Source organism: Amblyomma maculatum, chromosome 11 (genome assembly GCF_055883805.1).
Source record: "Amblyomma maculatum isolate TAMU_Amacu chromosome 11, ASM5588380v1, whole genome shotgun sequence".
NCBI lineage: Eukaryota > Metazoa > Arthropoda > Arachnida > Ixodida > Ixodidae > Amblyomma > Amblyomma maculatum.
The window spans coordinates 52,569,649-52,596,609 of NC_139354.1; the positions used below are offsets into that span (position 1 = coordinate 52,569,649).

Genomic DNA, 26,961 nt, shown 5'->3' on the forward strand with positions numbered 1-26,961 from the left:
CTTTGATATTAAAGGACACAATTCAAGGCCGTTTAACTCAAAACAGTGACAGCGTACTCTTTCAGCAGCTAGTTCCAGATGTCACCTTGACTGCCAGAAATAATTTCATATGCAGTCTTCTTGACAATATTTTTGTCTTGCAGTTTAGCGTAAAGGAGCGAAAGGTAAGTTTCAAGGTGCCTAAATAATAGAATGGAATTGCCCACCGAGCACTCATGAGGCATTCTATAGATAAAGTCTTAACAAACCCTACCTGGTCGTCTATGTTCTTTCCTAGGAATAGGGCCCGATAGTGCCTTGTCGTTTTTAGTAATGCACACACTTTTTAGCAATGTTGTCGCAAGGCCGCATTTTAACGTAAACGTCATACAACAGACATGTAAATACTCGCTTTTTCTCAAGTCATACACATGTGTCTTATGTTACCTGTTCTATAGCATCCATAGAATCCTAACATTGGAACTTAAATTTTTCTTCAGAACGAAGATGAGTAATCTATAAGCTAAGGCAATTTCAGACAAACTCTAACTTTTATTACTTATTAGATGTCATGGTATGTTACTTTTACGCCATTCAAGTGATGTTTATCATACCTTAATTATGTGTTTAAAACCCTTTTGTGTAACGTTGCTGACCGCCGCATCCCCTTCGAATAAATGGGGTTTTAGTACTTAATTAGTGCCAAATACGGAGATGGCTGGTCCTGCTTTTCTGCCGCTCAGGAGCTTTATGATGCCACGTAAACGAAACGTGTTTCGACTAGTGGTGGAAAACCTTGCATATGGCAATTGCATTAACAAGCACTGAAAATATTTTTCTAAAAATATAGATGCAATGAAAGCAATTAATTGTAATCATTTTGAAAACGCTTGCAAAATTTGCTAACCTTCCAAATTTGTGCACACGTTTGTAGTTTAAATAAAATTTAAGAAACTTTTTTGTCCTTTCAAAATAGCGTCCACACTTTAAGACAAAATGCGATATTGCTAACTGTGATCAAGAACAATTTCGCCTGTTCTATATTTTGGGCTGTCAGCCTCATTAAGCGTGCTTCCTTCAGATTAAGCATGCTATCTACAAAGCAGTAAACTATAAAACGTACAGTGGTTCCTCATAAAACACAAGCCCGAGCCAACAAATAATGTTGTACGTTTTAATAGACGTTTGATATATATGGCATACAAACATTCTTTGTGTCATGACCAATCCCGCGCAGCGACATGAAGAAAATTGTGATATGAGCTCAATTCCAAGTGGACACCATCAACAGACGACCAGCGACGAAGTACCGGTAAGTTTGTGTCAGTATTTCAACTCCATATTAATACTGGTTTCTTATTTTCGGAGTGTTCTACAAATGTTCTCAAACAATCTTAAACATCTCATGCTCCGATGTTTAGCTTGAAGTGCCTGCCATTTGCTAAGAAATCAGATAACTCATGCTGGCCTCTAGAACTCAGAGTTTTAAAACCGCAATTATTGCCCATAAGTTAGGCAGCTTTTAGAATTTGGATTGTGCTTCAGACTTGGGCAAATTTTAAAACTCTCAGCATTTCACATTTTCTGATCAGCCATCTCCAAAAATGATGATCAGTTTTCAATCTAAAAACGAAAAGAATGGAGTGCATACATCTTAAAATTTGCAGTTTTTGAAATGTTATAATAGAATGCAATATCGCATTAATTATGTAGGTGTAACTTGACAATATTCCTTGAGGATTTGTGATAACATAAATTTTGATCTTGGATTCTCATTATCTTTTTCGTTAAGACAGAATGGCCTAACCAATCTTCGCTTCTCTGTTGAAATACTGTTGAGGTGTATTGCCTCATGCAATTTTTTTCAATAGGTTTGGTTTGGTTTGTGGGGTTTATAGTCCCAAAGCAACTCAGGCTAAGTGGAGGACTCCGGAAGTGGGATTTGAATTTTCACGAGAGAATACCTGAACAGGAAAAGCGATTGGTCCATCTAGTTTAGGAAGGGTCGAGCACGCACGGATCACTGCCGATGTGGCAGTGATCCGTTCCGCCATCGGAAAGCAATAAGTCCGCCTCGCGCGGCAAAAGCCCATTATGTGGCCCTTCTTTTTTTCTTTCTCGAACCAACATTTTTGGCTTATGGCCCCTTTTTCCAAGAATTTCACCCCAGAAGAGCCGAGCACCAGGCCGGGTGAAATCTTGTACCCATTGGAAACCGGTGGGTACCCGGCTGCACTGGGGATCGAACCCCGCACCTCTAGAATGCGAGGCGGGTGGTCTACCACAAGGTGCAGCGGTGGCCTAGTAGTAGAACATCCGCCTCGCATGCAAGAGGACCGGGGTTCAAATCCCCGTGCCGCGCAATCTCCACCGGATTTATAAAAAAAGCCGCGTGTCGATGGAATTGCATAAACAGGTTTCGGGTGCGACCTGATGCCGGTGAACATCTCCGGCAACGCACTCCCTCATCAGAACAGGAGTTGGCCATCCTCGTGAAGTCATTGGCCGCAACCTCTGATGATAAGCTCGATAAAACCCCGGCCCTCGGTCACCACCGACAGCGGAACAACTGACCACCTGGAAAGAGACCTGTGACACAACAGGGGATGCTAAGAATTCCTCGCTCCGCTGGACAGGCCGCCATTGGAAACTGACCCTGGCAACGTTTAACGTTAGAACCCTAGCTAGTGAAGCTAGTTTAGCAGTGCTGTTAGAGGAACTAGAAGGTATGAAATGGGATGTCATAGGGATTCGTGAGGTTAGGAGGCCGAATGAGGCATATACTGTACTGAAGGACGGGCATGTACTGTGTTATCGAGGCTTGCCAGAGAGGCGACAACTAGAAGTAGATTTCCTTGTCAATAAGTATATAGCGGTTAACACAGATGAATTCTGTAGTATTAAGTAGAGGGTGGCAGTCATCATAATTAGACTTAATAAGCGGTATAAACTGAAGGTTACACAGCCTTATGGACCTACATGTAGTTATGATGACCAGGCAGTTGAAAGCTTCTACGAAGATGTGGAATCGGCAATGCGGAATGTAAAGACGCAGTATACTGTACTAATGGGCGACTTCCATGCCAAGGTAGGGAAAAAGCAGGCAGGGGACCAGGCAGTAGGTGACTATGGCATTGGGTCTAGGAATAGCAAGGGGGAGTTACTAGTTGAGTTTGCAGAGTGGTATAACATAAGAATCCTGAATACCTTCTTCAGCAGATGGAAGAACCGGAAATTGACATGGAAAAGTCCTAACAGGGAGATTAAATTAAATGAAATCGACTTCATAATGTGTTCAACCACCGCCATTGTGCAAGATGTAGAGGTAATCGGGAAAGTGCGATGCAGTGACCACAGGATCGTGAGGTCCCGAATTAGCCTAAATCTGAAGAAGGAATGCAACAGATTAGTAAGAAAGAAACCCATCAACGAACTAGCGGTGAGGGGGAGGTAAGAAGAATTCAGGATCTCGCTACAGAATAGATATTCAGCTCTAACGGAGGATGGCGACATCACCCTAGAAGCAATGAACAACAATTTCAGAGATATCATTGCTGAGTGTGCGGTAGAAGTAGGCGGTAGGAGAGTTAGAGAGGATACCGGTAAGCTGTCTAAGGAGACGAAAGATTTCATTAAGAAACGCCAGAGTATGAAAGCTTCCAATCCAACAGACCAGATCGAATTGGCCGAGATATCGAAGCTAATCAATAAGCGCATGTGGCTGATATAAGGAAGTATAAAATGGAGAAAATTGAGCATGCTGTAAAGAACGAGGGAAGCCTTAAAGCGCTAAAGAAGAAATTCGGCACAGGCAAAATCCAGATGTATGCGATAAGGGACAAGGTGGGCAACGTCATCACGTATATGGATAAGATAGTCAAAGTAGCCGAGGAGTTCTATACAGATCTCTACAGCAGCCAAAGTAGTCAGGACCGTAACGAGATTGGCGGCAGGGAAAAACAGTCAGACGTTCCACCAGTGACGAAGGACGAGGTCAAGAAAGCATTAGAAACTATGAAGAGGGGGAAATCAGCTGGAGAGGATCAGATAACTACAGGTTTACTAAAGGACGGGGGGGATACCGTGCTAGAAACTGGCCACCCTGTATACGCAGTGCCTGGTGTCATCGATGGTACCGAAACCATGGAAGAATGCAAACATTATCCTCATTCATAAGGAAAGGGACTTTCAGGACCTTAAACATTACAGACCAATCAGCTTACTGTCTGTTACATATAAGGTATTTACTAAGGTAATCGGTAATAGAATCAGGACAACCTTAGACTGCAATCAAGCAAAAGAGTAAGCAGTCTTTCGGAAACGGTACTGCACTGTCGATCATATCCATACCATCAATCAGGTGATAGAAAAATGCTCGGAATATAATAAGCCCTTATACGTAGTCTTCATTGTACGAAAAAGCATTTGACTCAGTTGAAATATCGGCGGTGATACAGGCATTGCGAAATCAGGGGGCAGACGAGCCGTACGTGAAAGTGCTGGAAGATATATACAGTGGTGGCACAGCAACCATAATTCTGCATAAATAAAGTAACAAACTTCCCATAAAGAAAGGTGTTAGGCAAGGAGACACAATCCTCCCAGTACTATTCACAACTTGCTTAGAGGAAGTATTCACAGACTTGGAATGGGAGCAGTTAGGGATAAGGGTAGACGGAGAATACCTCTGTAATCTGCGATTTGCTGATGACATTGCCTTGCTAAGCAACTCGGGGGATGAGCTGCAAATAATGATTGATGACCTAGACAGGAAAAGTAGAAAGGTAGTAGATTTTAAAATCAATATGCAGAAGACTAAGGTAATGTTCAACAGCCTCGGGAAGGAACAGCAGTTTACATTAGGTAGCGAAGAACTGGAAGTAGTAGGCGATTATGTCTACTTAGGACAGGTAGTAACCGCAGCTCCGGACCATGAAAATGAAATAACAAGAAGAATAAGATTGGGGTGTAGCGCATTTAGCAAATACTCGCAGATTATGACTAGCAGACTACTGGTATCGCTCAAGAGGAAAGTATACAATAGTTGCATCTTACCTGTACTCACGTATGGGGCTGAAACCTAGAGGCTAACCAAGAGGGTTCTACTTAAGTTGAGGACAACCCAGAGGGCTATGGAACGAAAAAGGGTAGGGGTAACGTTAAGAGATAGGAAGCGTGCAGAGTGGGTCAGAGAAATAACTCAAGTTACCGAAATTCTAGTGGAAATTAAGAAGAAGAAATGGGCATGGGCAGGATATGTAGTGCGAAGAGAGGATAACCGATGGTCGCTTAGGGTAACAAACAGGATTCCAAGAGAAGGAAAGCGTAGCAGGGGGCGGCAGAAAGTTAGGTGGGCGGATGAGGTTAATAAGTTCGCGGGGGTCAAGTGGATGCAGCTAGCACAGAACCGGGTTAAGTGGAGAAATATGGGGGAGGCCTTCGCCCTGCAGTGGGTATAATCAGGCTGAAGATGATGATGATGAGCATGCATGCGTGTTGGATGTTGCGAATTTCAGCTTGCTTACTTTTCAGGTTTTTCGACATGTTCGCTATGACCATGAGAGTAGCCACGACGTTATTGCTCTGCTGGAACAAGAAGTTTGTAGGCTGCAAAAAGAACAGGAGGCAAGTGTTGTAAAAGTGTTTCTCGAGGCAGCAAATAGGGCATAAACGAAACACGTTTATTGTACTCTGATCTGCGTGATCATAAGAAATTTCAGGTATGCGTTTGTGACCCTTATTTTAGAATTTACCCGGACACATAAGCACCAACATGTGCTAACAAGAGGAAATATAAGCTGAAGTGCTTGCGTAAAACTATTATCGAATTTGTGACAAAAACTCTATATTAGTGGCAGACACAATGCCACACAGTTGCTAGAGGTCGACACAAACATGTGCATTACATGCCTGCATTAAGCAGGCTTAGCGCCGAATAACAGAGCTACGATATCTATGCTTTCTAATAAGCGAAACTGATAAATGTCTCTTAAACACAAGTAATAATTTCCATAGTTGTTATATGTATGAGAACACTGAAGACTGTTGGTGCGTAAACTTGTTATCTATAAGCAAAAGAAAACATACCTCCTAGACTGAAGTAATAATTTTATTAGGCGTGATAGTCACGTGGGCAGTGAATATTGGGGACGCTTAAACGTTATTCTGGGAAGATTCAAATTTTGACTTGCTGCAAACACTCGCTGAAGGTTTTTATTCTTTTTTATTTTAAATTTTGGCGAGTTTAGAATTTGAGTCCAGCGAAATGCTTAAGCATTATTCCTTATAGCTCAGTATATTGACACCTTATTAGCCAATAATAAATAAATGCAACGAAGTGTATTGCACGCTCAAGGACGGCTAATTGAGGGTGCTAAACGCTAACATCGGTTAGAACCCACAAAAAAAAGGGAAATACTTTTAAACGCGCAACAAACACAGGGCACCGAAGAATGCTGCTAAGGTGTTTCAAATCTCTGTGTAGGTGTTTTTTTAGGCCTCTGTGTGGGAAACCTCTAGAGTGTGTCTTTAAGAACGCTCGCCTAGCCTAAAACAAAACAATTTAGACCTTCAGTTTATTTTTTAGCGGAAACAATTATTTGGCCGAACAATTTTAAATACTGTCACATTGTGATAGACCCCGCCAGTCTCTAAAACATATCACAGCGATGTTATACATAGTAGAAGATGTTTGCTAATGAAACACATAATGACGGTGCCGACAGATTCACTTCAAAAAATAGGAAACTCTTTCCCGGTTCTTTCTCCGCTGCTCTCTACAGCGCATTCGGCCTGACAGAAAATTACTTTAACAGCTTAATATTTTGTTACTAAGAATTATTATAACCAATTCTTAGGGGGTTTTAAATTATAAAGTGCATCTTCGACACTAGAGCTAAATACTTATTTTTTTGATGATATATGTACATATTCGTGATGCATATACAGTATGAAATAATTAATAAAAATTGAGGTCTAGTGCCTCCAATATTTTACTTATTTAAATATTTGTGTACGTAAAGCAGCTGAAGCGGCGCAAGCAGGAACGGAAATAAGTCGACATCTGAAGTCCGGCTCCGCAGGTTAGAAAAAGCAAAAAAAGAAGATACCGCATTTAACCCTAATTTTCCATACCATTCGCATAGCCTGCGATGCAACGTTTAATGGATCTAGCTCCGAAGACAAATCTATTTCTCAAACGTCTGAACATTTACGTGTGCAAATAAGTAGCAAACATTTTTTTGGAAATAATAGTATTGGTTGACACATTTTCAACTTTTTTGCGTCGTGCTGACAAGTGTATTTTAAGAAATAGAGACTGGGTGCGGTACTTCTGCGCTTAAGCTATGAATTACGTGAAGGTAACGCGAGTTTTTTATAGTCCCCACACTTCGGTGATCTGGAGGCATTTTTCTCTATGATTGCATGCAATATTTGGCTGAGGGAATTTTTTGGTCGTTCCTGTTTTTAATGGATAGATATCAGCTGTCATCCAGCAGAATATCTCGCGTTTTCTGTCCCCAAATGTTCGTACAGCTCAAGAAGGCTAGGACTTTAAAGCTTCGTGACATCTGCCATTTAATTGAAACTTTTTGACTAACACACAGTAAATAATAATTACATAAAGGCACATTTGTATTGGTAAACTTGGTCGTGACATCATTCGGCTGCATTATATATGGTTCAGCGGGAAAAAAAAACGTTAAATTTTTACAATATAAAATGTTGTCTAGTACAGAATTGAACCATGGTCCTTTCGATCATGAGCCACGTGATGTACTTCTAAGTACCTTAAGAGCATTCGTTCGAAACAGTGCTTTAGAGGCCTTATGCGACGACTTGATATCGCCTAGTGGTAAAAAGTAGAACAGCTAAACTTGTTTTAGTGTCATCAGTAACGTACATTTTGACAAACTTTTTTAAAGCGATGCATTTTACGCGTTCATTGAGCAGGAACTTGTCACTGTGGGACAAGACATGTTTAACTCGTACATGTTACAACAGGAAACCAATCACATATCACCGAATATATATTGGGGTAAAAGTTTTAGATCTTAAACAAAGTAAATGTATCCTAAAGAATACGTTGACACTCCCCCCCCCCCCCCCCCCCACACACACACAATTTCGCATTTCACCCACCCCACTAAATGAATGTCAAAAATGTAGAACATTCATTCAAAAAATCAGAAGGAGCACTGGAACACTGAGAGTTTCAGAACGTAGTAGTGACAAGATTAAGGTATTATGGCGGCCCCAGATAGCCTAATTGCTGAAGTCATACTACGTGTAAGGTTCGTGAACACTCGCTAATGTTTGATTCATTCTCATATGCTATTATCAGAATATTTTTTGTTTCTTAAGTAGTGGTAAACACCTCATTTGTGTCTGTCTCTGCTGATCCTTATCTTGCTGCGGTACATGTTCTGTTTCTTGGCGCAGAACTCTCAGCGTGAGTTTGAACACCTGTTGGCCAGAGCACAGGAAGACTATAAGAAAAAGACGAAAGAGATAGAAACAGCTATGGTAACTATCCTACTAACCAGCATAAGTGCCCATGTTGCCATGGAACAGAACTAATTCTGATTTTTTGCAGGAAAAGCTTAATGAGGAGAAGGTGGAAATGGAACAGCGTCTACAGGTGAGCAGCTTATAGTAGCATGTTGTAACATGTTGGTGATGACAGCTTGGTAGTCTGGAAGACATCCAATTGATTCTCAGGAATACTGTTATTCGGCTCACTTGGACTCAATTATTTCAGATGTTGTCAATCACCGTTAGAATGTTTACAGGATGGGCATATAATGAACGCAGGCAATAGTAGCGACCACACAATGAAGGCTACCCTTACAAAAATGCATGTAGGGTTTCTATAGAAATTCGAAAGCGTTGTGTCAATACACGCTGTTGAAAGTCTGTTGATAATCGGCAACATCTTGGATGATGCAGTGTTGACCTCTTGTTGAGCGCTTATGAAATAGTGGCCCATGTGTTTCTTAAGAGCGCTTTTGGAATTCGCGCAACTGAAATTCTGTTGATTTCAGGCTCAAATGCTTCAGAAACTCTGCAAGTGACGCTTTTTGATTTTCTGCTACCTTTCCACTCCTGAACAACAGAGAATAGTACACGACCATCGGTTTGCCAGGAGCAGACACGGGGTGATTTTCATTAATGCAAAAGTAGTACAGTACATCTCCTAGCTGCGATAAGTCACCACATTCTATGTTCTGCCCGACCAATCAACAATCCTGTCTGATCAGTGCTGGTTAATGATAAGCATAGTGAGGCATAAAAGAACAAAACAGATCTTTTAAGCCCCATTATACTTACTCACTCATTAACCTACACTAAACTGACTAAATTGTTGATTGGTCGAGCAGAACATAGAATGTGTTGACTGACCGCAGCAAGGATATGTGCTATGCTACTTTTGCATTAATGTAAACCACCTTGTGCCTGCTCCTGGCTAACCGTTGATCACGCAGCATTTTCTGTTAATCCGCAGCGGAAAGGGAACACAGAATAAAAAATGCGCGTTAATGAGAAAGAAAAAATATGCACCTTTGGTGAACCCATAACATGAGCTGGGCTGTTTATTTGCTTTATTTCAATTCATGTGCAAGGTATGACGCCAGGCTGTTCTTTGCGTAAAACGCTGATACGTCCGGGAACTCCTCGCATGTGATGCTGAAATAAACAATATAAATCATAATTAAGTTGCGGTATATACTAACCTAAAAATAGAGCAAAGGCATTTGTGCGCTGCTCCACGTCATAGCTCAAGAAATTTCTTGTCTAAAATGAGTTGTCACTGTCTTTCACTGCTTAGACGGCATCGACCGCCGCCTCCACAGCTCGGCAGCACTACCACATCGTTCATTTCTCCCTGATAAACAATATATGCTGCCGTCAAAGATCCTATTGTGAATATAAATAGCAAAGTGCAAGTCACAAGCATTACTACCCAGAAAACTTGAAGCAAAATTACCAACTATAGGCACTAAAATGAGTGGAAACAAAAACAAACACTGCAAAAATGGTGGAGCTGCACAGATTCAATAATCCACAATGTGTGACAGAGGCATATTATGATCTCGATAATGTGTCCGTCTCAGCGCGAGTAGCGTATCGAAAGAGTACAGCACTGTGCCGAACAATCCGCCAAAACGGTCACCGGCTAAAAAAAAAGAAAGAAAATGTCGCCATTCCAGCTGGCGTTCCATCGGCCCCAGCGTCCGCGTAGAGACAAGCCTCGTTCTCTCTCTCTCTCCCCCTCCTTTTTTTCCGATGAGGCTGGTTTGCCTGCTAGAAATATTTACATGCGTGCTTCACCTCGTAGCACACACTGTACAAGACTGGCACAAACACGAATAGGAAAAAGTAAAACACTCACCAAAGTGCAGACGCTCCCTCCGCCCGCGCCGGCTTTTCGCCCAGAATCCAAAACGCCTGCGACTGTTGAACTTCTTAAACACGTCCTCCTTGCGCAGAAGCTGCCACCCAAGAGCGGATTCCTCCGAAGACTTAAATGCGTACGTTCGCGCTCCAATTTGAACAAAACGATCTTCGTGATAATCACCAGCGAAAAACCTACATACGGTGCTTCGCTCACAGTGCAAGATGCGACCACGGTGGCGGGAAAACGCCAACTGAACTGGCACATCGCCGCACTCAGCGTACCCGCGTCTGCGTGCAAAGAAAACGGGGCGCAGAAGAACAGCTTCGGTGAAAAGGGGGAGCCGCCGCCCCCGCTGCGCGACTCCAGCTATGCTGCAGCCAAGGTCATCTCCGTGAAGACAAACCACGGAGAAGGCAGAGAGCAGAGACCCAGAGGGAGCAACCCCTCCCCCCTCCCCCTTTTTCCCCCCAGCCGACAGGAAGTAACCCTCGACCCTCCGGACATGCTGGCGCCGTTCGCGGCACGGGGGAAAGATGGGTGTGGACAGTAGCAAGGCAGCGGCCGAATGCTTCTTTGAAAAGACGAGTCGCCGATAGAAGACGCGTGTAATCCTATTTTTTTTTCTTTTTAATTCATACGCGAATGTTTTTGCTATGCGTGTTAACTCTATAGTATGCGTGGGATCAATCCGTCATTATTAGAACCCCTCAATGTTTAAAGTGACTTCATTTTAGCATGGTGTCCACTTTAAGAAAGGAAGGAAAAGAAAAAAATAACAGTTAAATTCTCCAAAGACATACAGCGGTGGAGGATTCCAATGCAGACTGCACCTCATTTTGCGGCAAAAGCTACGGGCAAAAATACCTAGGCTTGGGCAGAATGTCAGACCCTGTAGCATATATATAGTGAACTTTGCAACTGGTTTAAAAAAGCTCTGTCCTGCCCTACATGGTAGGTTCAATCTAGGATCCTGTTTGTTAGTATGATGACTCACTGAACTTGTTTTATGATAAATATAAAATATGTCCTACCACTAAAGTTACCTTCTATGACATACAGAAGCTGATTCATTACGGATTCTGATTGACATTCAACGATGTATTTGCATTATTAGTGGAGGCTTTGCCATCATGAAGTTTTTAGGGCATATTTTCACTGTGTTGCGAAGCTTGAGCTAAGTGTGCACCGTTAATATGTACTTTTATATAACATGAACGAGCACGCAACTGCATGCTGCTCTTATATTTCCCTTTGCAGAATGTGGCCAATAGTTGGTTACAAGTGAGACCAAAAATTCATAACGAAATTGTCACATCATGTTCTTATCATTTGTGCCTAAAACTACTTAAAAACATGGGTCAGCATGAACAGTACACGCTAATTGTTCGTGAACGTTGAAAACTGACAACAAAAAGCACATAGAAAAAATAGCACAAAAAGTCTATTGGGTAGAACACAATGAAAATTCTGTTGGCCCTGTAAAGATTGCACTCAGCTGGGGTTGAATGTCTATCGAAATTCAATAAATTCAAAAGGCGGTAAATAGCCCAACAATAGAGTTTGAAAACTCATTTTTGTAAGGGTACAAATCATGAATATGAAAAACTAACAGTTAGCAAGCAATTCACAATATATTATACAGTGCATCTTGTAGGAAAGGATGCAGTTAGTTAGGCAGGTGGTTTTTCTTACGTTCCATGTTGTTCCCACCATGTTGCCACATATTGAAAGGCGTTGTTTAAGTCATCGTGTCCTTCATTGAGGTAATTCGTTATAAATAATGTAGTAATCAGCAAAAAGTTCAATTTTAACTCGTATGTTATTCAGCAGATCATTGGTTTAGATGGGGAATAAAATTGTTCAAGGCATCTTCATTGGGGTACTCCCAATATAACTAAAGCAGTGAAAGAAATTTCTTTGCTGACCATAACATACTGAGATTGGTTAGTTAAGTAGTTCTCGATCCAGTTGACAATGAAGCCGCTGCGTATAATTGTATATTTATTGATTAGTTTTTATGATTACTCTATCGAACGCATTAGAAAAATATAATGCAAGTAGGTCCATATGATTTATTATCAATGCTTTGGGACAAATTATCATTTGGGTGCTGGTGGAGAATCTTCTGCGGAACCCATGTTGGTGTTTTATTTTTATATTTCTTTTATTTAGTGTTTCATTGTTTCTGTTCCTTATATAAACGTGTTTCCTGCGAATAAACTTTAGTTGAGAATCAGCGCTTGTTCCTGTGGTTTCTTCCCTTCATCCCAGTTTGTTCGCGCTGTTTTTTGGAGGATGTTGGACCATGTTGGACTGGTGACAGTGTGCGCTCTTGGACAAAGTAACTTGTAAAATATTTGTTCGAAAGCTGCAGATGGGCTCGGCGGTCGTATTAAACAGAATGCCTCTTAATAAAGCTCGCAAGGAAACATTGAGATAAGACTACTAAATGAGATGTAGCAATGTGAGAACATTTTGATTCAATGGCGGGTACCTGCAATCATTCGGTAAAAATCTCGGACATATTGCGCCAGAAAAAGCGATAATGGTGCATGCGCTGATTCTAGACAAGACCGGTTTTCACAGCTTTGATCGTGTCAATAATAACAGCACGCCGTCATCTATTTTGGCAAGTTCTGGAGCAAGTATTTCATTGAGAAAACTGTTCTCAAGAATGGCCTTTATAAGGGGAACTTGTTTCTTCACGAAAAGTGGACAGTGATTATCTCACTAAAAGCAATCACGATTAGGAGTTGAAATATATCCAATGATGTCACGCTCATAGGTTATTCGGAATTTTGTCTTAACCTAGCATCGGTATTGTCGGTAGAATGCCTACTTTCCCCATGGAAATCTCCAAGAATATGGTGCACTGAAGGAACGCTTCATGCAAAAATATAACTCATGGTAATTACTTATTAGCTTTGAGGAATTTTAAGCAAGTAATGAGGCATTGCACACCTGAATACCTTATTGAAAAATATTCGGAGCTGAACTTTTAACGGGTGTGCGACTCTAACTAAAGGCGGAATATCGAAATACACGTAACCTTTTCTAGAGAAAAAAAAGAACAAAGTTCGTACATTGCAGGTCTCAAGTAAAATGCACGATATCTTCGTTTTTTATTATCTCGCATGTAATGAACAAAGTGCTGCCGTAGATGTCAGCGATATGATGCGCTGTCTTGTTTGAGTACACTAGAGTGTGAAGCCTTGGTACTGAAGGTTTCATGGAGATTATAACCCAACTTGTTTATTAATTTTTACGATCGTAAACATCTGTGCATGGTCTATCTGGTCGCACAACATCGCAACGAGGGGCGCTGTTTCTATTATACGTTACATCCCTCGCCTTGTGCTAGTCTACGTAAAAACCAGCTCCCCGCGGTCGGCCTCATTATATTAGTCACATTTTCTCTGAAAGCAAAGATAACAAATAAGTCAAGAAAAGGTTATGGCCCTTGCTTTAAGAGACGTTTTTGTTCAAAGCGGCATGATGTCCTCAAAGCGGGCAACCAATTCCTGTCCAACGAAAGAAGGTGCCCTTATTTCACAGCAATTCCTGGTAACTAAATTTCAGGAGGAAATGAGTGGTTCATCCAACTAGAGCGATCAAGGCATAGGAACGTCAGTTAGACAAACTAGGTAGTTGTCCCTTTTGTAGCGAAACCTACACTAGGCTACACTCCTAGCTGCACTAGAAGCCAGAGACCACAACTGGGCATGCGCCGTTACCATGGCAACCACTTGCGCCGGCGCCATAGGTCTGCGTCGCACGCCGTCGCGCCACTGCAACAGCTCCGCCGAGTCCTCCGTGCGCGTCATCATCACTTCTCTATGCTCGTCACTACGTATGCGCAGAGTCGCGAAGCGCAGGTGGGATATAAGCCGCGGTAATGCGTTCGCTCCGCAGATGCACCATGGAAGTAGAGCGGCCGTGCTTGTCCAGCACAGCAGCGCAGTTGCAGGCGGAATTACTGGAAAATCAGATTGATTACGTGCGTAGTGTGTGCGATAGACAATAAAACTTACTGCGCCTCTTGCTGCAGTATCATTGCATGCATCCATAAGCAAAACCAGGCCTCATCGTAGCTCTCACTGTGTATATATTGGCCAAACTGAGCTAAATTACTAGTACAATGTTTTCGGTGCATCCAGATAGATTTATCCAAAATGCACGCGTTTCGCACGACTTGCACATTAATCTTCCTCATAAACAATAGACACCGTATTGCAGCATACCCACAACGTGGCCAACACACCACCATTCTTTTCATTATCGAAATAAAAAGTGATGAAGGCTCGGTAAAAGATGATATCCGTGATTTTTTATTTGCAGGATAAGCTTAAAGAAGAGAACGTGGTCCATGCAAAGCGGCTTGAGGTTAGTGGCAACTAGCAGCACCTTTTTATTTTTCCTCCTGCTTCCCCTGTCCATTAAAGGCTCGTGAAAAACTTTACGCGCTGATATCATTTTGTCACTGCGTTTGCGAGTGCAGTGCTAAATGACAGCTGTTCCGGCATGGTTACATTCAGGGTTAGAAATAAGGCTCTTACACAAAAGAAATAACAGACATCATTTATGCAATCTGTGCGCAAGTTATATTTGAGGGCTGGGGTTAAGTTTATAACGTCGCTTTCTTTATACTATTTAAATTATCATTTTACTCGTTTAATGTAGACCACATATTTTACTTTTCTTTCAGAGAAAATTCATTCAAGTGAAGGTGGCGTTGGAACAGCGTGTTGCAGTGAGTAGTAGTTAAAATAAACTATTCAATCGTTTATGGATGTTTTGTCTCAACCTGACGTTTTTCTCGTACCAATTGCTTCTTACTTTGGTTTTCTAATCATTTATGCAGACACCTAGGCTTTCATTTCATAACCGCAGTTTATACCCGAACCTATTATTTACACCTTTGAAATAATATACGAAAGTGGTTTAAACCTTTGGTAGTAGTTATGCCAGAAGATCAAATCAGTCGATATTGTCGACCATAAACCCTGACTGCTCATTGGAGGGTCAAATTCTAAAGTTAAAGCTCAGCTACTTTGGTCATCTGATGAGAAGAGAGGAGTCGCTGGAGAAAGATTTGATGTTGGGAAAGGTTGAGGGTCGCCGGAGAAGGGGTAGGCAGCGAACGCGATGGTTAGATGGCATTCTCGAGGCATTGCAGATGAAGCTATGTGATGTTAAGAAGATAGTGAGAGACCGGAAAGCGTGGCGTGACATGGTCCATAGGGTCACGAAGAGTCGGACACGACTGAACGCCTGAACTGAACTGAACTGAGTAGTTATATACATTAACTTCTTTAATTATTGCGAAAAAAACATAAATGAATGTTTGCTCAATGCGCGGCTTTCCTTCTTATACATTTATAGAGCGAATATAAATTTCATCTTCTATTCTTCGCGACTAAGCTTAAGGAAAACAATCTAACCCGCAGAGGGAATCTTGGGATGTTGATAACTAGTAGAAACCGGTGGTAGTAAACACAGTTTTTTCACCCTCGACCAGGTTGTAAATCACAGCAAGTGTACATTCTTTCTCCTGGGTGCGTTGTTTGTAAATAATATCTGTAAGCTAGCTTTTCTTGCGAGCAGAAGTACTGATCATTGCAAACGATTGCATTGTTTAGAGTAATGTAGCAAAAAATCCGGTAATGCACTGAAGCTATTTACTTTCACGGAATTCATACAACCGACAAAGTGGTAATCTTGGCTCGTCTAAGGATCATCAGAACGTTTTCTGAGCAAACATTACTTAGGTCAATTATTATTTTTGTTTCTGAAGAAAACAAAAACATAATAGTATGTCTCGACATTGCGATTATTAATGATAGAGCCACCTTTCGCTCGCTACAATACATGACGCTTGCTCGCTACTTTAAAGATGTTTTAGCGTACTGCGTGTGTGAGCATATTGTCTTAAACTCTTTGTTGCTTGTTGGAATTTTGTAATGATGAAGATAACTCCTCTAAACGCTGTAGAGTTTCTTCTGAAAATTTATATTTTTGTTACACCATATCAGCAGGATATCTAATAAATCCAGTTGCCTATTATGTTGTTATGATTTCTAAAAGGCGATAATGTTGACATCAGCAAATATTTTGCTTGTCGCCTCAAATTTGTTATTGAACACACTTACTCCCAAAAAAAAAACGTTTAACATCTTTTTTTCCAGGACAAGCTCGCAGAACAGAAGGCTGCACTGGAAAAGCACGTTATGGTGTGTTTTATTCCATAGAAACTTCTCCTTAAAAAATTTTTTCTATTCAACAAGGTCAGTATATAATTCACCATAGTGCATGTAACTTGTCGTTATTTTATTATTTTTGCTAATAGAAGCTGGCATTATAACTTTTGTTGTCAGATTTCTTTCCAAGTGAAGGATCTTCCTTGACTTACTTCGCACCCTTCACTCTTCGAATGGAGGATTCGATAGGTGTGCAAGAAGGGCGCTTTATTGTATCGTGAGAAGTGCGATTGGTGATCAATTATTATATTTTATTCCCACAAAACAAAACGATGGCTGATAAAACGATGAAACTGCGTGTTTTGTGGTAGGTTACTGTGGACAGTGGAGTTCTAGATTATTGACTGCCGGCGCGGAGCTTGAATTTCATAGAAAGCAGTAGGACTGAACGTAACATTGATCCCCTTTTTGAGCAATCAGCCTACAGAAAAAAAGATGCAACGTAAGCAGATGTTTACGGTTAGTGATGACTAGATAAACTCTTCGTGCTTTATAATACTCTTTCTCAAATATTGAAAAAATTCAAATCTCTGGACAGGAATTTTTCGGGCCCTTCTAAGTAAGTGTGATATTTAGTGACACAGCTAGCTGTTTTGTGGAAAGTGGGTTTATATATCGTCTTATCATTCAGTTAAGGAAAATTAGAACCATGACGGATCAGAGCTATAGGTTCCTTTAGTTTAGTATATTATAGGCAAGCTGTTGGTGATGCGGCGATCATTGAATGTGGATCACCGGTATGAGTTTATTCGAACTTTTTTTACTGAGTTCTATACTATCTCTCATTTGTCTTAGAATAACCTTAGTGAACAGAAGCTGGCACTGGAACAGCGATTTAAGGTAGGTCCTATCTTTTAAACATAGTGCTTCTGATTTCTCGCGCAATTTGCAAATGGCTACATGAGTAGACCCTTCTCGTGGGCGTGTTTCCTGAGAGTGAAGTGTTTGAGTCATCTAGTTGGTTTCGTGAACAATAATATATGTCATTACAATTTTTTTGTGTTGAACGCAAACTGCAAAGTTTGCTGATATAGCCGACCAATTGTTTACCTTCTACGACTACGATACAACCAATGGTATCGCGATCTTGGAGAGTTCCGCTTTGACCTCAATTTAGTTGTTGCAGGTTAGGAATTAATTTAATATCATTGGCTTTTTCAGAACAGCTAATAAAAACAATTGGTAACAGAGCAGCGTCTTGTTGAGAGCAGTAATAGAACATCTGTTCATTCTCTACCTAACGTTTCGTTGCATCGTTGCGAAGGTTTTAGCTCATTGCATGCATGAAATTGCTGTCATTCGCCTGCTTTTTAGAAATGCAGTATTTAATGAAATATTCTAGCAGAGCGTAGCCCTTCTGTGTGCGGGATATAAAACTTTCAAGTACACACTGACGAGACAAATCTCACAACTCAAAAATGTATTTTCCAGATTCAATTCAGCTGATCACAATCGCCGTCATTTGCTGTCGTGATGCTCACCAAACCTTTTTAGGCAGAATGATAAATATTCATAACAACTATCCTTTCTTTAAGAAAAGCTTAGAGAGCAGAGAGTGGCACTGAAAAAGCGCCTTTCGGTGGGTCGTTATTCCTGAGAACGTGTTATTGTAAATGTTAACTTTCATCCCTGAGCACTGTAAACCAGGGCTCAGACACAAAACTGGGAATAAAGTAAGTGCCCTTTCGTTTATTGTGCGTTATACCTAAAACAGAAAGCCAGGACCTTGAGGCGGCATCAGAAACCTGTGGGGATGTCCCGAACTCTTATTTGTGTTCCCTTCCCATTGCAAATCAAGATGAAATGTTACATACACACATACATACACATACATACACACATACATACATGCATGCATGGATACATTGATACATGCATACATACATGCTGATTTTCAATAGAGGTGAAAAGAAAGGCCCCCGTGGGCTGTGCGATGTCAGTTCAGTTCAGGCGTTCAGTCGTGTCTGACTCTTTGTGACCCTATGGACCATGTCATGCCACGTTTTCCGGTCTCTCACTATCTTCCTAACATCACATAACTTCATCTGCAGTGCCTCGAGGATGCCATCTAACCATCGCGTTCGTTGCCTACCCCTTCTGCGGCGACCCTCAACCTTTCCCAACATCAAATCTTTCTCCAGCGACTCCTCTCTTCTCATCAGATGAACAAAGTAGCTGAGCTTTAACTTTAGAATTTGACCCTCCAATGAGCAGTCCGGGTTTATGGTCGACAATATCGACTGATTTGATCTTCTGGCTGTCCAAGGAACTCTCAAGAGTCTTCGCCAGCGCCACAATTCAAACGCTTGTGCGATGTCAGTGCATGTTAAAGAATTACAGGTGGTCACAATTTCCAGTCCTCCATTACGGCATCCCTCATAGCCTGAGTTGCTTTGGGATGTTAAACCCTACAAACCCAACCATGCATGTATACATACATACATACATACATACATACATACATACATACATACATACATACATACATACATACATACATACATACATACATACATACATACATACATACATACATAAATTCATACATACATACATACATACATACATACATACATACATACATACATACATACATACATACATACATACATACATACATACATGCATGCATGCATGCATGCATGCATACATACATACATACATACATACATACATACATACATACATACATACATACATACATACATACATACATACATACATACATACATACATACATACATACATACATACATACATACATACATACATACATACATACATACATACATACATACATACATACATACATACATACATACATACATACATACATACATACATACATACATACATACATACATACATACATAGTTGCATATACATGGCTTATTTTTCCACGAAACGAGCCGAAGCAAACCGAGGGAAAAGCTAGGTACTTGGGGCTTGATACGTCTTGGCCCTCTTAAGGAGTACACAGCAGCACAGTGGTACATTCAAAATTCAAGGCGAGAAACACTGCATTGTTGGCATCCCAAAGTACAATCAGGATAAAGCAAACTCAATACCTCAATCTTGGAACACTTCTATAACAAATATAAATCACTCTGCTATTTTCTACTGAACGGAGTAGACCTAATTTTCACGGAATTAAATATCCACAAAGGGACAATGAGCAGCTCAATATTTGTACATATTTGAGAGACATATTGCCGCAAATACATCAATACATCAATGCCTTCTTTTTCAAAAACGTTCAATAATCGACGGAGGTTATGTTGGAACATTTGTCTCGCACAGGTTGTGCGCTATGTTGGAGCTTTCCACTGTTCTGGAATTGAAGTGCTGTCGCTTAGATTCTTCTTAGAAATTCTTCGATGTCTATAAAACATGAACTGTATCGTTCGTTGCTTACATGGTACTGCAGACATAATTTGTACTCATGCTGCTCACTTTCATTGTGTTAATGGAGACCAAAATATACGCAGTACTGCTGTGCGCTCAACAATTCAGCGAGTAATGTTTTAAACAAATGTGTTTGCTCATGACGCGAGCAGTGGCATAAGCATTCAGGAAAAACCTTGTTCCATGAAAGCAGGAAAGATGACTAACAGAACTTCAGTAATGAAGCGAAATTGAAGCGAAATAGTAACCATTGAATAGCCGGTCAGATGCCGCACCTTTACTATACGGAATGCAAATGACCTTAGACAAGAGAAGGGTCAACTGGAAGAGCACATTTTACAATTCATGCTAAGTAAACTTTGTACTTTCCAAATATTGATGAGGTTTTGTTTTCCTGCATTTTATTCGACTGCCCTACCTTGCTTTCAATAGTTATGTTTGTATACGTATTTAGTTAGGCAGTCAGTCATTGTCATAGATAGTTGCTTTTGTTAAGCAAATTCTTACAAACCGATGAGGATAAAAAGCAGGATATCGGATAATAATTCAAATATTGTTACGTCGACTAAACAGTAAAACCTATAATGTCTACATGGTGCAGTGTTTTGACTTTCCTTTTAGTTTTTATGGCCGGTTCGACAAATAATAATATTTAAGCTTTTTATAGGAAAACCTTTGTGAGCCGAAGCTGACACTGGAAGCGCACCTTGCAGTAAGCACAAACTAGAATGAAATGTCTGACGTAAATCTACTAGTTTTTACTGTTACCAGATTTTAAATGACAATAGCCTTCCTTGTGAATCTGTTAATTGAGTGGTAAATAATATCTTGGTGTGCTTGTTGCTAGTTAATTTGAGTCGTATTTGTTATAACAATATAATTCATCACAAATTTTCAAAAGGCAGCTTCGGAAAGCGTGAAAATGGTAACGTGCTGGAACTTCAATGTAGCTGTAGCCGTTATGATTTTGACTGATTGCTTATTCACCTCCACTTTGCAAAAATAAAATACGGCTGAATTTAAAATGCTTTGTTTTCCAGGACGAGTTAAAAAAACAGAATGCGGAACTGAAGCACCATTTTGTGGTGAGTCATAACTACAACTGGTTTTTATTTCCCACTTGACGCGTCTTCGAAATTGTGAGATGGTCTAGCTGATTCTATGGGTGTCCAATGTGAAACTCTTTTTTGATCAGCTACATGTTGAGACAGATTAGCTCTTCTAGAAAAGAATAATATCGGTTACGACATCTGGAGTGCGCTATTTCGAAGTTTTGGATATAACGAAGCCGGTGTTGACATTGTGGTTGTAACGCGAAAATCAAGATAAATTAAAGAAACAAAATTATTTATGGTTTAGCTTCGGTTAAAACTAGATTATAGCGATAGCTGAAGCATGGTTATACATGGAATCAATGCAAATTGCCCCCGTAGTTCTTCTTCGGCCATTCTTGTCGCTGTCGGTGTTGGCGCAGAAACAGTGGCGCAGACGGCCATCTGTGCTGCTCGTCGCTCACGCCTTGGAGCCGCATCACGGCGGCCTTTTTCAAGACGCTCCTCGTGTTGCCTCGCCGTTTTCGCCACTCTTTTGGCTTGAGCCCTTTATCTTCCCCTTAATCTTTCACCTATCAACGCAATATACTCCGGATCGTCAGATGCAGCCAACCGACGATCGTAGCCAGCACGGCTGTTCAGTTCCTCTTCCTTAGTGTCAATGGCACAGCTCCGGTCGAGACCCGCAGAGAGCCTCTATGTATACTCGATTCACGCCAGCAGTCATGTCTCGCCACGTAGCTGCTCACGCGTTACTCTACTTCCCGCGTCAGGTGACCCCTGATCTTGACCTTGACTTTTTCTTTTGCATTGACATTTACCTTACTTAAAACTATTCAAAGGTCTTGTGGCTGAACTTGCGGTTTGTAGGTCATCGGAAGCATACGGTGACCTTGACTTTACCTCGCGCAGTGAAGCCAACACTTGAATAAAAGCTTTGTGGAAAGCCGCGGAGTCGAACACGGTTTCTTCGCAGTATGAGGCGAGCACTCAAACACTCCGCCACAGAACCACACTCCAACACTGCATCGCTCCGAATAAAAGTGGACCTAATATAGGCACTGCCTTATGGCTGTCAGCTAATTTTTACGTGCGTCATTAGAACGAAACTAATAACGGGAACTAATGATCCCAAAATTAGGCATGCATTTGTTGTTTTCTTCCGCATCATTTTATAGCCTACTCATACTTCCACTTGCCGACGTTGGTGCTTCTCGACGGCACACTCGATGCTTGTATCTATTCTTCTGCTGTCACAAGCGAGATCTCCGCTGTATTCTATAAATAAATGAAAGGAAGAAATTACATCGTAATTACATCGATTTCCTGTAGAAAATGGCGGGAAGAAAAGCAAAATCGAAATCATAGTTACTTTTGAAGATTCCAGTGTCTTCCATTGTGAGAGTGATAATGACTCCAGTGTCTGTTAATGTTGGCATCATTAACACGTTAGATTCCTGCCTAAAATTTGTTACTGGAGATTCAGCCTGAAATAAACATCTACTTTATTTTCTTCTGCCAGCTTGGAGAAATAGAGGTGGTATAGAAATGGAATCTTGTGCTCGGTCTTAACCCGTGGTGAATGGTGATTCTAAGCAGAATTTTGTTTCCATTCGGTAGTTTCTTTATGACTACACGAGTAGATCACTTTTCATAAACGTGCTAACTCTCAGCAGAATACTTTATTGCGGAGTGTGTGGTTGTTTTTTTAATCTTCGTATTGGGGGGCAGCGATAAAATCTGTTCTTCCAGGCAAGCTGACAATACGACCGCAAAAGTCATTAAACTTTGTTCGGCGCCAATAACACTGCCAGAGGGGTCACCTGTATGCACTCACTAGACAGAGAGATGGACTTTCTTATGGAAGGGTGTGACTTAACGTTGCATTTTTCGTATCTTTTGTAGGAGAAGCTTAACGATCAGAAGGCGGAACTGGAACAGCTGTTTTCAGTAAGTCATGACTAGAACAAGTGTTAATTCACTTGAGGTGTACTCTAAACCTTTAGGCTTGAAATCAGGTTTCAAATATACTTCGGTGTTAGGCATGTTGTTTGAGGAGGAGATATTCACTGACAGCCTGTTGTTGAGGAGATAACATGCCTTTCTGAGTTTGGTATTTGTGTTCTTAGGATAAGAAAGTGCAAGGATAACTGAAAAACACGAAGAAGTAGTTCGGCTGACTTGCGATTAAAAAAAAAATAAACCTTAATATCATGCAGTAGTGGGAATCTCACCCTAAAGAAATATGGAAATTTTAACCAAACATAAAATGTTGTTAGGTTCCAACTAGAGAACGAAATTTGGTACTCGACTCCTGACTTCCGATTTGTCACAATTAGCAGAAAATGGCCTATATAATCACAGCGTGCTAACACAAATTCAAGCAGATTGTACACGACTCCATGCGATAGCCACGTTACAGAACGCATTGAGGGTTTGAAGCAGATCTGCTAAGTAGCAGTGATTCGGCGATTCGTCTTGAAAGTGTAATGAGCGATTACTAACATCAAATATAGTTGACGCAAAAGTTATAAGGTGATTGAAAACCCTTCAAATGAGTTCAAGTGTTATAGATCCAGCTTTGCTAATTTCACGTTGTAGCTTGATGTGCAATTTGGTTGAAGCCTTGGCTTCGTCGATAATTATTTGAAGCATTTTGAAAAATATTACCACGCCAATGAGGTTTGGTGTATTTATCTTGTATAGCTCAAGGATACTTAAAAAGTGGTTTAAATTAATGATACAGTCGAGATAGAAGTTGATAATTTAAAACGGTTTGAATTATTAAAGGCTTTGCCCCCAGAAAAACCTGATCACCCCGCCTCAGGCATACGCGACTGGTACACAGGGCCGCAGCGCTAAGGGCTGGCTTATTCAGTTTTAAGCCTAGCGGAAGTACCAACCTACGTGTTGATTGATAATGGTTGATTCAGCAACCCCGTGATTTAGCAACCGTTCCTCGTTACCCCAGTTGTCGTAGGTTGCCATGGCTACCCGGAGGTAGAATGCTCGAGCTAGTTGAAGGTTGAAGCCTGCTTAACTCGGTAGTCTGCGGTTGGTACTTCTTTAGATCAAGAAAATAACACTCAGAAAGCCTTGAATACAGTCTCCTATGGCCAGGAAGTTTCATAAGACTTGGTGCCGTGTACCATGCCTTTCCGTTGTTGTGCAGAAATAAAAAGCAGATAAAATGGTGGTAATACAGAAACCAAAAATTTCGCTTCAAAGGCTATGCTTTATATTTCAAGCAAGATAGCATTTTGAGATGGCATTAAAGAAAAGGCGCGTTTCCGCAATGCATGAGAAAGGTATTGAGCCATTAGCGTAAAGATTAAAGACAACCAGGGTGCGCTTTTTTAGGGCTCTATATTTGGAAAATTCAGGTACTACATTCTAAGACTAATGCGAAAGAAATAAAATAGAATCCGGCTTCTCCGACATACTCTCAGCCATATTATTATAGCAGTAACAGGCTGCACGAATTCAAAGGTAATTGTATTATACATAAGCACTGTATTCGATCGAAACTTTTTAATTTAAGATTAGCTGCCTTTCAGCAAAGTTATGGGAGGTACTTATTTTGCAGCACGGTTGTTATTGAAAATTGTTTTGTTATCATTTGGTTCTTTGTTTAGCGTCTGAGTCTGGAGAACATAGTTTTTTTTCTAACATTGTGCATTTGTGCTATCCTATTTTCAGGGCAAAGTTATTTTGAGCAGGAATAGTCTGCGTAATTCTATATCCCAGTGCTTAAAACAAACTAATTGTGCTCTTCCATGGTTTTACCAATTAGGTCAGTCTGCAGAGAACAAAAAGATTTATGACAAATATTTCTTAGATAGTAGCAAATATGCGAAGCAGATATACTATACGTACTTCAGAGCGTTAATTGGTTGATTGAAATTAGTTTTACAATTTGGTGTCGTTCTATTTAAAATAGTAATAAAATAAAGTTCACAGTAAAAGTATGGTTGGGTTCGAGAATGAAAGAGAGAGAGAAAAAGATTTGATTAACAAGTATTCCAAGGTACGCATGCGACTGAGAGTTTGAGACGAACTCTTATAAAACTTTATTTTCGAAGCTGTTGATCGAGGGTAACGAAGGGAACACTCTGTCACATACCTGGCATCAAAACTAAATGCAGCGTCACCACCTAAGGGGGAAAAACTGATGGCCCCTAGTTATTCCTAAAGCGGAACTACTAATGCTTAATCTCAACAACGGAGAAAGCATCCTGACAACGAATTGGATTGGTATTAAGTGAACGTAATTTGTGGCATTCTATTAAGATCCTAAAGCTTGTTGCCTACCCCAAAACATGTTCGGTGCAGTAAAGTTGAGAGTATTACTTTGTTATTCCTGTTATTAAGCATATAAAAAAAAAAGAAGTCATCCACGAATCATTGGATTCTCGAAATGGCGGGATTAGGAGGGAAAGTTGTATAGATATAAAAAAAATACTAGTGTGTACTGCGCTAGGTGGGAAGAAGTGAGAAAGAAGGCAAACATCTACAGCTATGCATCTAACTTGGGCTGAACGCCATGCATGAATGTTTTTCTTAAACTCTTGGAAAACAGCTTGTCTTCATGTCACGGTCTATCGTATTTTTATAATAGAAAGTCACTATCTCACATTCTTTTCTTCACAGAATAAGACACAAAGGGGAGCACCTGCTGTTCTGAGAAACGACCATACGTCAACCAGTGCTAGTGGACCTTCCAAACGTCCACGTCTTGGAGCGGTGAGGATTTCATGTTGAAACAATATACCTTCGTAAGGAATGTCTTGCATATGGGTGCAAAAACGTACGGCTTCTCAGGTTGAATACCATTGATGTTATGTACGAAACGGCGTCCATGCAGAGCGGTCCAGTGCAGTTTAAACTCTGTAAGGTGGAAATTGTATTGGACGAATCCATCACGGGTCCTCTTTCACTATTTAATTCCCGTATGCCTCGATTCAGTTTCCACACAACGAAGTGTGGAACGCCTTTTTTTCTTGCAGACTAATTTACAGTTTATAACCATGGTTTTTCATTCTTCAGCAATGTTTCACACGGTGTCTATTGTAAATATGTTACAGAAAAGCAAAGGTGACGTACAGGTGACACTTCTCCGCAGACACCTGACTCCCGCTGAAAGGGAAGAGAGGAAGGCGGGAATCAAAAAAGAAATCCGTGTTGTACTCCGCGGCTACGTAATAATTTCGACCACTGGGAGATATTTATGGTCCAGAGACAAAGCACAGTGCTCGGACGCCTTTGCGTTTATTATGCTCCACAGAAACGCGGCCGCCGCCATAGGGTTTACACCAGGGTACTCTGGTTCAATAGCCTACCTTCGTCGCCACTGATCCATCGCGGCGGGTTTTGCAGACTGAGTAAGGGAGACGCTCAAGTTTCGCTAGAACGCCGGTAAACTTTGATGCGTTGAACGGAACGTTGGCTGTGTTCGATGCAACCCTTGTTCTCCCGCAGCCAATCCTAACACGGATGGGCGATGCCCACACTGTGGAGAGACTTGTGACATCTTCCACATGGTGTGGGCATGTACTCAAAATCCTCACCTCCCCCCTTCCCCTACCCCTTTCCGAGAGGTAGGGGAGACTGCCCTCCTCAACTGCTCCTAACTGGAGTCTCAACGGGCTCTGGCGAAATGGGCGCGAGACGGGGCCTCGTCATGCGGTGTCCCGGACTAGGGACGCCGACCATGTAGCGGGGCCACTCCGCGCTTCCCAAAGTCCAATTATCCAATAAACGTTTCCACCACCATCACCACCGCAGCCAATTCTCTTGCTCCACATTCGGTTCATCAGTGTTGAACCCCTCCAATCTTCTCAAGGGGTAGCTTATACAGCTCGTTACACCG

The 26,961-nt window shown here is 41.1% G+C and overlaps 1 protein-coding gene across 2 annotated transcripts in view; it reads left to right on the forward strand.

The window, feature by feature from the left end:
• LOC146173804 (uncharacterized) overlaps window positions 1-26,961 on the forward strand; it is a 45,718-nt gene that overhangs the window by 13,034 nt on the left and 5,723 nt on the right. Inside the window, exons 4-14 of one of the 2 annotated variants that reach the window (XM_084584909.1) lie at window positions 1,217-1,291; window positions 5,512-5,604; window positions 8,422-8,505; window positions 8,576-8,620; window positions 14,717-14,761; window positions 15,084-15,128; window positions 16,564-16,608; window positions 17,431-17,475; window positions 21,081-21,125; window positions 22,998-23,042; window positions 25,743-25,835. In XM_084584909.1, coding sequence (XP_084441035.1) covers window positions 1,217-1,291; window positions 5,512-5,604; window positions 8,422-8,505; window positions 8,576-8,620; window positions 14,717-14,761; window positions 15,084-15,128; window positions 16,564-16,608; window positions 17,431-17,475; window positions 21,081-21,125; window positions 22,998-23,042; window positions 25,743-25,835 — 660 coding nt within the window. The remainder of the gene's footprint in view (window positions 1-1,216; window positions 1,292-5,511; window positions 5,605-8,421; window positions 8,506-8,575; window positions 8,621-14,716; window positions 14,762-15,083; window positions 15,129-16,563; window positions 16,609-17,430; window positions 17,476-21,080; window positions 21,126-22,997; window positions 23,043-25,742; window positions 25,836-26,961) is intronic. The other variant, XM_084584910.1, reaches the window with a different exon arrangement.